The 12,298-nt window shown below is 41.4% G+C and overlaps 1 protein-coding gene across 4 annotated transcripts in view; it reads left to right on the forward strand.

Moving 5' to 3' along the window:
* SLC4A4 (solute carrier family 4 member 4) overlaps nucleotides 1-12,298 on the forward strand; it is a 442,709-nt gene that overhangs the window by 44,927 nt on the left and 385,484 nt on the right. The window contains exons 1-2 of one of the 4 annotated variants that reach the window (XM_037829943.1): nucleotides 3,495-3,520; nucleotides 8,431-8,504. In XM_037829943.1, the coding sequence (XP_037685871.1) occupies nucleotides 8,432-8,504 (73 nt within the window). In that variant the 5' untranslated portion in view covers nucleotides 3,495-3,520; nucleotide 8,431. Of the gene's footprint in view, nucleotides 1-3,494; nucleotides 3,521-8,056; nucleotides 8,089-8,430; nucleotides 8,505-12,298 lie in introns of those variants that run through there. The other 3 variants (XM_037829941.1, XM_037829940.1, XM_037829942.1) reach the window with 3 other exon arrangements.

The raw sequence follows: 12,298 nt of genomic DNA on the forward strand, positions 1-12,298 counted from the left end.
AAATGAACCCCATTTATAAAAGCCAATCCATTTCTGGTATTTGGTATAACAGCAGCATTAGCAAACTGGAACACCATTCTCCTACCAGTTCCTTCTTGTCCTTTATTGTTGAGCCTGCTCTCACATTTCAACATCAGCAATCTGAGGACATGGAAGACTTTGCCCAACATGGAGAAGATGGGAGAGAGGAGTCTGCTCCTGTGACTTTGAGGGGTGGTTTATCTCTGCTCTCCTCAGTTGAAACCTCCATGCATTTGCTCATGGAGACAGAATTATGGCCTTAGGGTCATAGCATCCTAATGACTTCTGGGACCCTAAGGGCTGTAATACTCTTCTATACTCTCTAGGCCCTAGGGACTCAAGATTTAGAGTCAACTAAAATTATAATTGAATTTATTTACTCCAGGAACTACTATAAACTCTAAACCAATTAGTGAAGCATTTAAGGTTCATTTTAAAGGACAGCGAAGTGAGAGTTTAACAAACTTTCCGAAGCTTATTAAAGGGCAGTTACTAAAGGGCAGATCTGGAATTTGCATCAGTGCTGCCTGATTCTGCATACATGTTGAAACAGGCAGATTCTGATTATACCTGAACAACATAGTAAAATAATGTTTCTAGAGGGGAAGTAAAAAAAAAAAACGACTTACAAATGAACATTTTTAAATTGAAAATTTGAAAATTTTATTGAGATAATGGTAGATTCACATGCAGTTGTAAGAAATAATACAGAGTGATTCCTTTTATACTTTACTTAGTTTTTCCCAAAGGTGACATTTTGCAAAACTATAGTACAATATCACAACGCAAGGATATTGGCAATGATGCAATCCACCGAACTTTTTCACATTTCCTCAGTTTTACTTGTACTCCATTCTTTGTGTGTGTATTAAGTTCTGTAGAATTTTGTCAGCTGTATAGGTTCATGTGTCCACCACCACAATTTAAGATCCTCAACAGTTACAAGGATCCCTTGTATTACCCTTTTAAATTGTACCTACCCTTTCCCTCCTCTCTGTCCCCTGGCAACCACTAATCTGTTACTTATTTTTAAAATTTTGTCATTTCAAGAATATTATATAAATGGAATCATGCAGTGTAACCTTTTCAGATTGTCTTTTTTCACTCAGCTTAATTCCCCAGAGAGCCATTCAATTTGTTGTGTGTGTCAATAGTTGGTGACTTTTTATTGCTGAGTAATATTCCGTGGAATGTATGTACCATAGTTTGTTTAACTAGTCACTTGCTGAAGGACATCTGGGCTAATTCTAGTTTTTGGCTCTTAAAAATAAAGCTGCTATGAACATTTGTGTTTTTGGGCTTTTGTGTGAACATACGTTTTCATTTCTCTGGGATAAATGCCAAAGAGTACAAATGAACTTTTAATACAGTTCATAAATCCAGAATTATGTTTGGTGTGATCCTGCTCTGGGTTGCAATTTCCACTTTTTTCCAGTCCGCAGCCTGATTTCATGTGCGGCTCACACACATTTCTCTCTGGCCTTCCCTGGCCCTGGGCCTGTGTAAATTTTCAGGCTGATTAGGGCTCTTCTGAACTCCGCGAAGGGGATTTGCAGCACTTTGTTGCAGTCTGATATGGGGGAGTTGCTTCTGCCATTAGTCACGCTTGTCAGGTTTGCTGCACCAATGTCTCTTTCCTCCAACATGTCTGTCCAGGGCTTCTGCGGTCTCTACAACCACATTCTTTTCTCTTACTTCCTGTGGGCCCTTAAATTTGAAAGGGAATGGTGGAGTGCAGCTTTTCATCTGCCCTCTCCCTCCGGTTCCCTGTAGTGAACACATGTTGCCAAAAGATGGCAGTGCACTTTGCAGCCACTGAGATTGCTGTGCCCCGTCGCCCGCGGCTAGGACAATTAATATTGTTCTTTATGTCTGTGTTGAAAATGTGAACAGCAGAGTTTATAACAAACAACAAAAGCACCAGCAAATGCTGGGAGGTTTAAAAATGTTTGAAAGAAAACGTCATATTTGTGAACAGTTTATAATGAAAACGGTTCCCTGACTCTTAGAAATGATTTGAATAGAGAATAGAACTCTGAAACGTGTATGTGAGTGTATAATTTTAGATGTCAGTACGGATTGCTGCTTTCTGTGTAGTGCCTGAAAAACATCTGTGGAAAAGCTGATTTTTGCCCCCTGTCTGATCCTAAACCAGCCAAGTGGCATGACAGTGATGGCTAATAATAATACTAAATAAATAGCAAAAATTTTCACTTCCTCATATTTGTCCACTCCCTGCATGCATCACTTCAGTGTGTGTGCGGGCATTTGTGTAAAGAACTGTTTAAACATTTGCTATGCACAGGAAAGCTGTTGTAAAGTGAGAGATTGGGAGGTGGTCACTAGATGTTGGAAACAGATCAAGCTAAGGAGGATAAGGTGGGATGAGTTTAACTACATGGTTAACTAATAAATGTTAAGCTGCATGGAGGGAAAGAACCAGTGGTGTCAAACTCTGGTATGGGCATGTTAAAAAACGGAGCCTTTCTGCTCCCTGGGCTGCCGTTCCCCTGATGCCTTTTTGGAAGTAGTCACAAAAGTCCAGCTATTAACTTGATCCTGGTGCAGCTTTGTTGACCAGAGGGGTAGGGGTAGAGGAGAGCAGGCCTGGTGCTGCGGAGGGGGGTGCAAATCCCAGAGTGGATCTGCTCCACAACAGCTCGTGTGCCAACATTGTGAGGTCTTTTTTCCATTCCCTCTGGGACTGAGTGCTGCAGTTGCTGTGACCCTACACCTCACAGCATAGCCGCAGTCCGGGGGTGGGAAGGAAACTGGTGGTTCCACCTTAAGCAGTAGCCCTTTTGCTAGTGCATCGTTTGGCAAAGGCCTCGGGCCAGGAGGAGACTTGTGCTGTATAATGTTATAACCCTGAAACCAGATGCTATTGCTATAGAGACAAGTGAAATGCTACCATGGATGGTATAAAAGGGGAGAGGTGGTAGAAGGGAGGTGGGGGGGCAATTGAGGCAAATTTAAAGGCTAGCACACCCAAAGACCTTCAACCTTTAGCAGCACTATAACAGGGGCAGGATTGCATTCTGAAACTTGGGTGCTGGCAGCCTGCCACTTACTGACGGACTGCCTGAATGGCAGCTGCTAGTGCTGTGTGGACTAGCTGGTGAGCACGTTGGCAGTTGGCGAAGGCTTCTGGGGGTGGGATCTCAGAGGGGTGGAATGTAGATGGGTGCCCAAGGCCCAATGGCTGACAGTTTTGCACAAATGTTTCTCGTGCCGGGCTTAAGTCACCCTTACAAGCTTGCTCAGTGATTAGGACTGGTTGGCGAAAGCCGGTCCGTTTGGCAGCAGATGGGACATGTGTTACAGTTACATCATTTTGGTGTCCCAGAATAATGGAGAATAAGAAAAATCCCACTGTGGGTGTGGACGTCTGCAGAAGAGGGTATAACTTCTACTGTCAGAGGACCCCGCTGAAGGAAGCCAGTATTAGCCCCGAGTGGATATTTTACTGACTGATGTGACCCTTATCCCCGTGATGCTGGTGAGAAGCTTCCAAATCTATTCTGAACTTTGCCTCATGCTGGTGATATTAGCAACCCAGGGAAATGTTTAGAAGTCTGCTCCTTCCCTTCTTTCTTTCCAGTGAATGCAGGCTGTGTGAAAGGAAAATTTTGGAAATGGGTTTGGGGGCCTGATTAGTGACTGGATGAGCTATTTTCTTCCTACCAATAGGAGGGAAAACTGTTGGGGTCAGACAGTCATTTTAAAGGATATTTTCTGCCTTACTAATAATAGCAAGCAACTATTTTGGGGATTTGGGAGGGGTGTGGAACACAACCCGAATAATTGACAGCTGTGGTGTCAAGATGGAACAGAGCCATAAAATCCTTATACTCTGTGCAGAAGTCTGTGTGTGCCAGGCTGGACTTGCTCTCAAGGAAGACTGAGGGCTGCTCTGGGGAAAGGCTGCTGTGACTGTGCAGCTTTTATATTTTCAGTTTGCAGCATTCACTCTTTCTTTTCCTATGGAAAAGAGGCTGTTTTCAGATGCTCTGCATTGTCCATTAGAAAGAACTGAGTTTCTAATTACTTGCTATGTATAGTCTTGGAGGAAATGTGAAATATGTATCAGCCAGGAATGCACCAACCATGATTCTCACTCTCTCACTCAGATGGAACATGGCGATGGTGCTTCAGTTAGGCTGGACCATTTGCTCAGCCTATGAAGAGAGCTCTGTGATGTTAACTTTCCTCTCCTCCCCTCCAGTTGTGACAGGGTTTCTTCCTTTATTTCCCTTTTGGCTGTTGCATGAAATTTGGGAAATGGGTACATGCTAAGACTAACCTTTTACTTAGGAAATGTGTTAAGAGACACCAAAAGACTTTAGGACCTGCTCGTTTAATGGTGGGGTGTGGAGATGATGTTCTGCATGAAGTTGTTTTGGAATCTGTAAGCTGACAGGCCTGGAAAGGGTTATTTTTGAGGAAAAAAAAGGGCTAAACTACCTTTGTCTTCCAAATGAGAGACAGTACTGTTGATGTATGTGTGGTAGTGCAGGGCTCCAGGCTCTGAAGTCTTTTAAGAAAATTTCCCCGTTAAGCTGTCATCCTTATCTATGTCTTTGAAGGTTGTATTACTGATGGGTTCTTGTACTTTGGACCAATCTCCTAGATTCCTAGGGAAAGTCTTTGAGAATGTAATCTCCATGGTGGCAGCGACCCTGTCGGTCTTGCTCATCACTCATCTCCAGTGCCTACAAGCATGCCTGGCACACAGTAGGCAGTCAGTAAAAATTTATTGAATCAATGGGAGAAGGCAGGAAGGAGAAAGGGGTGAATTCTCTCTGTGTGTCTAGCACTATGTACAATAATGCTTCAAGTGCTTTGGTCAAAGTCACCAACCACCTCCTTATTTCCAAGAGCAGAGCACTGTTACAGAGAGGCCGAGGAAGAAGACAGAGTAGTAAAGATGGCCCATATTGCCAGGCAGATTCTTTATTTCTTTGTCTTCTTCTTTCTTGGTCTCTCAGTAGCAGAGCTCTGCTCTTCTCTTGATTTCTTTGCCTTATTCACTGCTCTTCTTCCTCTGCTCTGCTTCTAAATGTTGACGTTCCCAGTGCTTCATTTTAGCCCCCTGCTCCTCTATTTCTACTTTCTCTTCCTGGATGACCGTGTGTGGAAGTAGTTCAGGTACCAACTTTATTCAATGATTCCTAAATTTTTATCTCCAACTCTGACCTCTTTAACCTGACTCAGATACAGTGGATTCTTGCTATCTGTGGAAGTTGTGGGCAAATACTGAACCATTGCCCCTAGGGCAAATACGGGGTTAGGTTCCTGAGAGCCTCTGGTCGCAACATTTTCGTCACCCGATCAGTACATAACCTTGTTTTAGGTGTGTTTCTGTTTAAAGACAACTTATTTACAACAATTGCTTCTGGGAGTAAGTTCATCAGGGCTGTTAATATTGAACTCACAGCCAACAGCACTGTAACTTCTTCCTGAATGAAGCTTATCCGAAACACGTTTTTTTCCTCAAGGTGCATCACGGTTTTCTTCTGCTTCAGAACTCTAGACAGCACTGCAGCACTGAATTTGAGGGCCATTTTAAACGGTGAAATTACCAAGAAATAGCACAAAACTATGAAAAGCGTGGCACTAAATAAACTGTGAAAAGGACACTTGTTTGCAGTGTGAGAGCTGAAACAAGAAGGCTGAATGTTGCCTTGTTCAACCTCCGCTGGGAACGTGCACTTTGGGTGATTTGAGTGTTGATGTTGAGACTACAAACAATTTTAGCGAGTAGGTGAATTTACAAATATAGAATCTGCAAATAATGGTAATTCACATATGTACCTGACATCTGCTTTTGCACACATTATAAGCATCTTAACCTTAAAGTGGTCAAATGAGAACTCTTGATTCCTTCACAACAACCTGTTTCTCCCACAGCCTTCTCTAGACTCCTGTAGTAGTTTCCTAATTTCTCTTTCCCGACTATCTATTTTTCACTCAGTACCCAGAGGGATCTTTAAAAAATGTAAAACAGTTTAAGTTGCTCCCCCATCTTAAAACCCTTCAGTGGCTCCCAGAACACTTAGCATAAAATCCAGACACCTTATCAGGGCTCCGGTGCTCTGATTCTCTCCAGTAGCATCTCCTACCATTGACCTCTGTCTCTCTGTCCAGCCACACTGGTCTCATTTCTGTTCCTGGAGTATGTTAAATTTTTTCCCGCCTTGGACCTTTGCACTTGCTGTTCTTTTAACCTGGAACACTCTGCCCCCGGATCTTCCCATGGCTGGGTCCTTCTAACCATTCTTGCCTCTGCTCAAATGTTGCCTTCTTGGAAGACTTATTGGAGTCACTCTATGCCAGGTAGCTCTCTGCCTTATATTACTTTCTGTAGCGCACTGATGCTACCTGGGATTTCCTTGTTCATCTATTTATTATTAGTTTATTAGGAACCTTGTCTGTCTAATTCAAAGATGTATTCAAAGATGTGTTCCCCTCTTGCTGAAGAGTGCCAGGAACGTAGCAGGCACTAAATAAATATTTGCTGAAATAATGAATGTGTTAATAACTGATAATGGGAACCAGGGTGACATCTGAGGCTCATTGAGAATGATGAATGACTTGACCTCTCAACTCTTCAGGGCATTCTTTTTTCCACTATAATCCTGATGGCTGACCCATAGCTTGTTTGCATTTAGTTTTATGTGTTTAATTTGAGGATAGAGAAGGAAATGGGTATATATCAGGATTAACTATTGCATACAAGGCCCCTATCTCTGAAAGAAGAAATTCTGCAAGTGTCCTAAGGTAATGATCACATTGTCCACCAGTAGTTGAGAAGGGTGAAAAAGAAAGAAGGAAACTTATATTCATTAAGCATGCAGTCTGTGCTAGGCACTGCACTGAACGCTTTCATGACTGCTACCTAATTTGAATCTCAATGCAATCCTGTATGGTTGATATCTTTACTCCCAATTTTATAGATGGAAAAACTGAGGTTAAAAGAAGTTAAATACTTGCCTCCAGGTGACACAACTACTAAGTAGAACTAGATTTTTTAAACCCATATCTACCTGATGCCAAATTCCTGCCTTTTTGTGCTATGACGGTTGCTTCGGGAGATAGATATGCCCCTAAAATAGAAAGGAAGAAAATTGAATTCAGTGCACATCTACATAGATTATAACAAATATCTGGAGCACAAGAATAAGTTATACAGACAATATGGAAAACAGACCTACAATATTCAGTGCCTGAGCATATAATTGGATGAATAGAATACAGAGTGAACATTTGGTTCTCTGGCAGAGCTCATGTACGGTATGACATAGAGCAGCTGTCCCCAGAGAAAGTTCTTTGTTTCTAGACCAGTACTACGCAGGCTGCATTTGAGCAATTCAGGGATTTCTCTCTGAAAATTCCATGAACTCTATTTATAGTGAACTCTTTCACTATAAATAGAGTTCATGGAATTCTGTATATCAAAGTTAATGCAATGAAAAGGAGCCACAGAGTATGGAAATAAGCCTTAACTCTTATAATAAACCAGAAACATGTTTGGCATCGGGAGACCGTAAAAACGCTGTCATTACTTGGATGCATTCTGAGGTCTTATTTAGCATATGAAATTGCAGAGTAGATCCTATTATGTAAGGAGACAGGAGGACAGCATAATGTGGTTACAAAATGAAGAACTTTGTGCCCTCAGGGAAGGAGTTAACAGGACAGATATACATAGAGAGAGATGTGCGATAAGAAGGTGGACAATGAATGACATGTATATGTGACTGTTGCCGAAGTCGGGTGGCTGGATAATCCTCAGATGTCAGATTTCTGTGAGGCCAACATGTGACTCAAAGCTTGCCACTCAACAGAGACTACTGGGCTGTGCTGGTATTAAGAGGCTGGCTGGAAGCTAGGCTCCCACTGTGCACTAGACTAACTCCCTGTCGCTTTCTGCGTGTGGGCGGGTGTGCATGTGTGTGTGAGCGTATACATTTTTATGCAGTGGGAGTTTCAAGAGCTAAGCACTGAAGCTGGATTTCCACAAACGATCATCACGAGCACTCCAGACACACCAAACTTCCTCTCTTGGTATTTTTTTTTTTTTTTTTTTTTTTGCTTTCATCTTTTTTATTGCAACCCCCAAAGGAAATAACCCTCAACCTGCAGCCTAGAGAATTGGGATTATTGTCTCTCACCTGTCCATGTGGGTGCCCTCTCAAGGTTAGAACTGAAGCTATGTGGGACCAGCAGATTTCAAGCACCAGATGAGAGGAGCTGCGTGAAGGAGTAGCAGATACCAAAGGAAGAGCGACTCTGCCCTGTTAACATGAACAGCAGCTTGCAGGTTAACCTGCCCAGAAGCTGGGCTGCTTCCAGTGGCTCACTCCAGGAGAGGTCTGAGCATTCTTTTTTTCTGTTTTATTACTATAGGATGGAGGATGAAGCTGTCTTGGACAGAGGGGCTTCCTTTCTTAAGCATGTGTGTGATGAAGAAGAAGTAGAAGGTGAGCTTTATGGGTCTGGGAAAGTGTGTATTCATATACATATGTTTCTGTAGATAATGTCATTCATGCATTTTATATGTCTTGTATTTTTAATGTGAAAAACAAAGCCTCTCTGAGGAGTTTCATTTATTTCCACATTTTGCTTCAACACAGAAAGCAATTTTAAGAACTTCATTAGAACATCAGAAACAGAATTATTGTGGTCCTACCTGGTATCAAAGGGTTTTATTTTGTAGCAGGTGCCTACTTTAGCTGCCCCTCTCCTTCCAAAATGAATTCTTTTTGCCAGGTAATATTAACCACCTTCCAATGACTAACTCAAGGAAGCTGCTAGCTTTATATAAAAATATGTTTTGGCAGCACCTTCTAATCATCTCTAATGGATGTTGCAGAAGGAGACTGCTACCCTTGTTGCAGAAAAAAATGGGTCTAAGCTGAGGATATTAAGAGTGGTAATCTTGGATGAGTCTTGTGAAAAAGATGGACGAGCATTATTTACTCCAAAAAAACTCCAGGATTTCCTTTTATTAATGCTCCCAGTGCCCATTAAAAAACCAGATAAGTGTTGTGTTTTAGCTGTTGCTGTCATGCTTTCAGTGTGCCTCCCCTTCCCTTGTCTCTTGACTTATCAATAGTATGGGAATATTCCTGTAGGGATTAATTAATATTTACTGAAGTAACTATATGAAGGCATCATAGATATGCAAGAATTATTAATATTTATAATGAGAGTTTTAAAAGAATCAGGGTTATGGGAAATATTCATAAAGTTAAATGAAACTTGCAGGTGACCATATGATAAATTCTAGCCTTTAAAATCACCTAAGAGCTCATGTGTGTTTTGAAGACACTCATGTGTTTACTGCCATTTGATAAGCATTTAGTGCCTACTGAAAACTGGGATCACAGGGGTGGGTTTGGGAAAAAAGAGGGTAGGTGCTGTGTGCTCTGGATTGATTCTTCAACCAGACTGAACCCTAGGTCCTGGGAAAAGTGATGATCTTGTGTCACCTGGAATAGTTTGACTAGTGTGGCTTTTATGCTGGTTTTCATGCTTTCTTAGCAAGTTTCTCCTGATCATATCGTGTTGGAGGATGGCCCCACCCTGACAACTCCTGCCTGCTCCCCTCCCCTCCACCTCCCTACTTCCCATATTTCTGGTCTTGAGTATGACTAATAAGAATTTGATGCCTAAGTTTTTTAGGAAAAAGGAAACTACAGTATTTTCTTTCATATTGTTTTATGAGTTCCTTGAACTTTTACAATATGACTGTGGGAAAATCTTAAGTTGGTGAAAGCAAAAATAGTAAAACTTTTGACCTAAGATTCTTATACTCTGTGATGTTAAATCTCCATTGTGGTAACTGTCACTGTCCCAGTGTCAAAGAGGGCATAAAAATTTATAGCATATGGATGTAAGAAATAGTGTAGGTTTGAGCAAATATCCTATAGTTTTCTTAGGACAATCGAAGTACAAAAATCAGTGAGAAAGCTGCTTGAGGACTGTTGGAAATGTGATATATTCTCTCGCTCTGTGTGTGTATGTGTGTGTATTTTTTCCTTGAGAATAATGTTCCAACTAAGTTCTCAGGAGATGTAAATCACTTCTTGAGTTTATAAGGTCTGTGGGGATTGACTGCACCCTACTGCGAAAGGATATTGGACACAGGTTTCATGAGGCTTTGACTAAGAAGTGTATTTCCTGCAGCACTTCCCTTGATTTTCAAGTGCAAAATGAAGACAGCAATGTAAATGAATAGTACACAGATATGTAGCCATGTTTCTTTAAGGAGAAATAAAAAGACGGCCAATGGTGTTAAAATTCAAGAGGGTTGTTTAGCTTTGTGGTGGTGAAAGTTGCCAGGCAGATTTTGTGGTATTCCCCATTCTGAAAATACCTCTCTTTTAATGATTATCTTTCATATTGATTGGAGCCTAAACGGATTGCATTTCTTGCAAAGCGTGTTTTGTTAGTTGCTGGTTGCTGAAACCTGAGACCCAATAGGATGGTTGCTTATGGTGTCATCTTTGGTGGAGAACTTCCAACAGTACAGGCTCTTTTGCAGTAGAAATCTTGAAACTACAATTAGGAATCATTCATTTCTAGTTCTGGACCTCCCAAGTGACCCTCCCATTTTCTCACCTAGCTCCAACTGTAAGTGAAAGTGTAAAGAAGTTGAAATGGACATGAGTTTGATGGGTCACCCATAATCCTGGTGATTGAGAATGAAGAGACAGATGACTTGGTTGTAAGAGCTCTAATAAAGTTTTACATATGTAGTGGGAATGTTTTCCTCAAGGACATGCATCCATCTCATACCCAATTCCATAGAAAAGGACATATTTGAAGGAAAAAAAAACTTTCTGGTACAGTTACAGTAAGAAGTAAGTGCTCCAGACTTAAGGATCAGAAATTCAAAGGGCAGGTAGCTGGAGCATCTTATATTTCTACCATCAGTTATGTTTCCCTTCATCCAAGTAGTTATTTCTCCTGCTTCTAAGATAAACATGGTTGAAGTGTATTGTGGCACTAAGACTTGGCAAAAGTAAACTTAAAAAGAAACTTTGCTTTTTCAAAAAATAATTCACATGAGAAGATGTACTTCCAATAAGCAGCTTTTTTTTTTTTTTTATTTTTTTTTAAGATCTAAACCTCAGATCACCTTTTGTTTGGGGCCAATAAGGGGTCATAGGAATGTTAGGGATGTAAAAAAGATGTTGCAAGTGCCAGCAAGACCAGGTTTTGTAGCAAGCCAGAGCCACCACTATTGTCCCATGATGATATCTCCATAGGACTTGCTCAAGCACAAGCAAGGGACCCACTAATAATCAGATGTGTACTACACATACATTGCACTGGATGAGAAAGAATAAGTCATGGCTCCGTGACACAAACCTACATACAAAAAAGGTCTTAGATTGGCACTTTAGTTCATGCTTAGCAAACCCCTCCCTGCTGTGAGTGTCAGGAGAGAGGGGGCTGGCAATACTTCAAATGAACTGTTCCACCCCACATCCAGAGCAGTAGCGCATACGCCCCCCTGCTGCCTTACCCCGTACTCCAAACGTGATGGCTGGGCTTACACACCTACTCTACATGGGGTCTCTCTCTCTGTTCTAGTTGCTTTGCATTGTTTATATTTTAAAAATTCTTCTTAGAGTCTGCTATTTGGGGTGGTTGGATTCAACCTGAAGGCAGGAAAAGCCAGATGCTGTCTCGTGGCTCCTTCTGATGCTGTAGTTCTGAGAAAGGGGAGGGGGACTGAGACTTCAAACCACACCCTTGGTTCACCTTGTTCAACTTTACTCTCAGTGGGTGGCATGACATTTAATCCATGTTCTAAAAATCCCAATAGAAAATTGTCAACTGCAAAACTCACTTGAGAACAGAGTGAGTCAGAAGAGGAGTGATGACTCCTCTTCACTTAGTTTCGCTCATGTGCATTTGTGTTAATGGTTTCAAGAGGTACTCTTTATAAAGGAAACAGAGTGCCAGTTTTAGTCTTTAAAATAAATAGAAACTTTTATATCTCATCTTTCATGTGTTACTTTATACTATCCAGGCTTTTGTAAAGCTGACATGCATGGGATGGAGTGGTTACAGGAGATGAACTCATTTAAAAATTTCAGCATTTCAGATACCATGTGGGTATCATATTTGTTTCTGTACCAAAAGACTTGTGTGTGTCCACAGAATTTGGTCTGCAGATGACAAATTGATGGCACCAGATACATTATTTCAGATACACCTAGATGGGAGAAATTGCCAAATTGTTTTGGGTGAACCAAGGTTG

This window comes from Choloepus didactylus, chromosome 3 (genome assembly GCF_015220235.1).
Source record: "Choloepus didactylus isolate mChoDid1 chromosome 3, mChoDid1.pri, whole genome shotgun sequence".
NCBI lineage: Eukaryota > Metazoa > Chordata > Mammalia > Pilosa > Megalonychidae > Choloepus > Choloepus didactylus.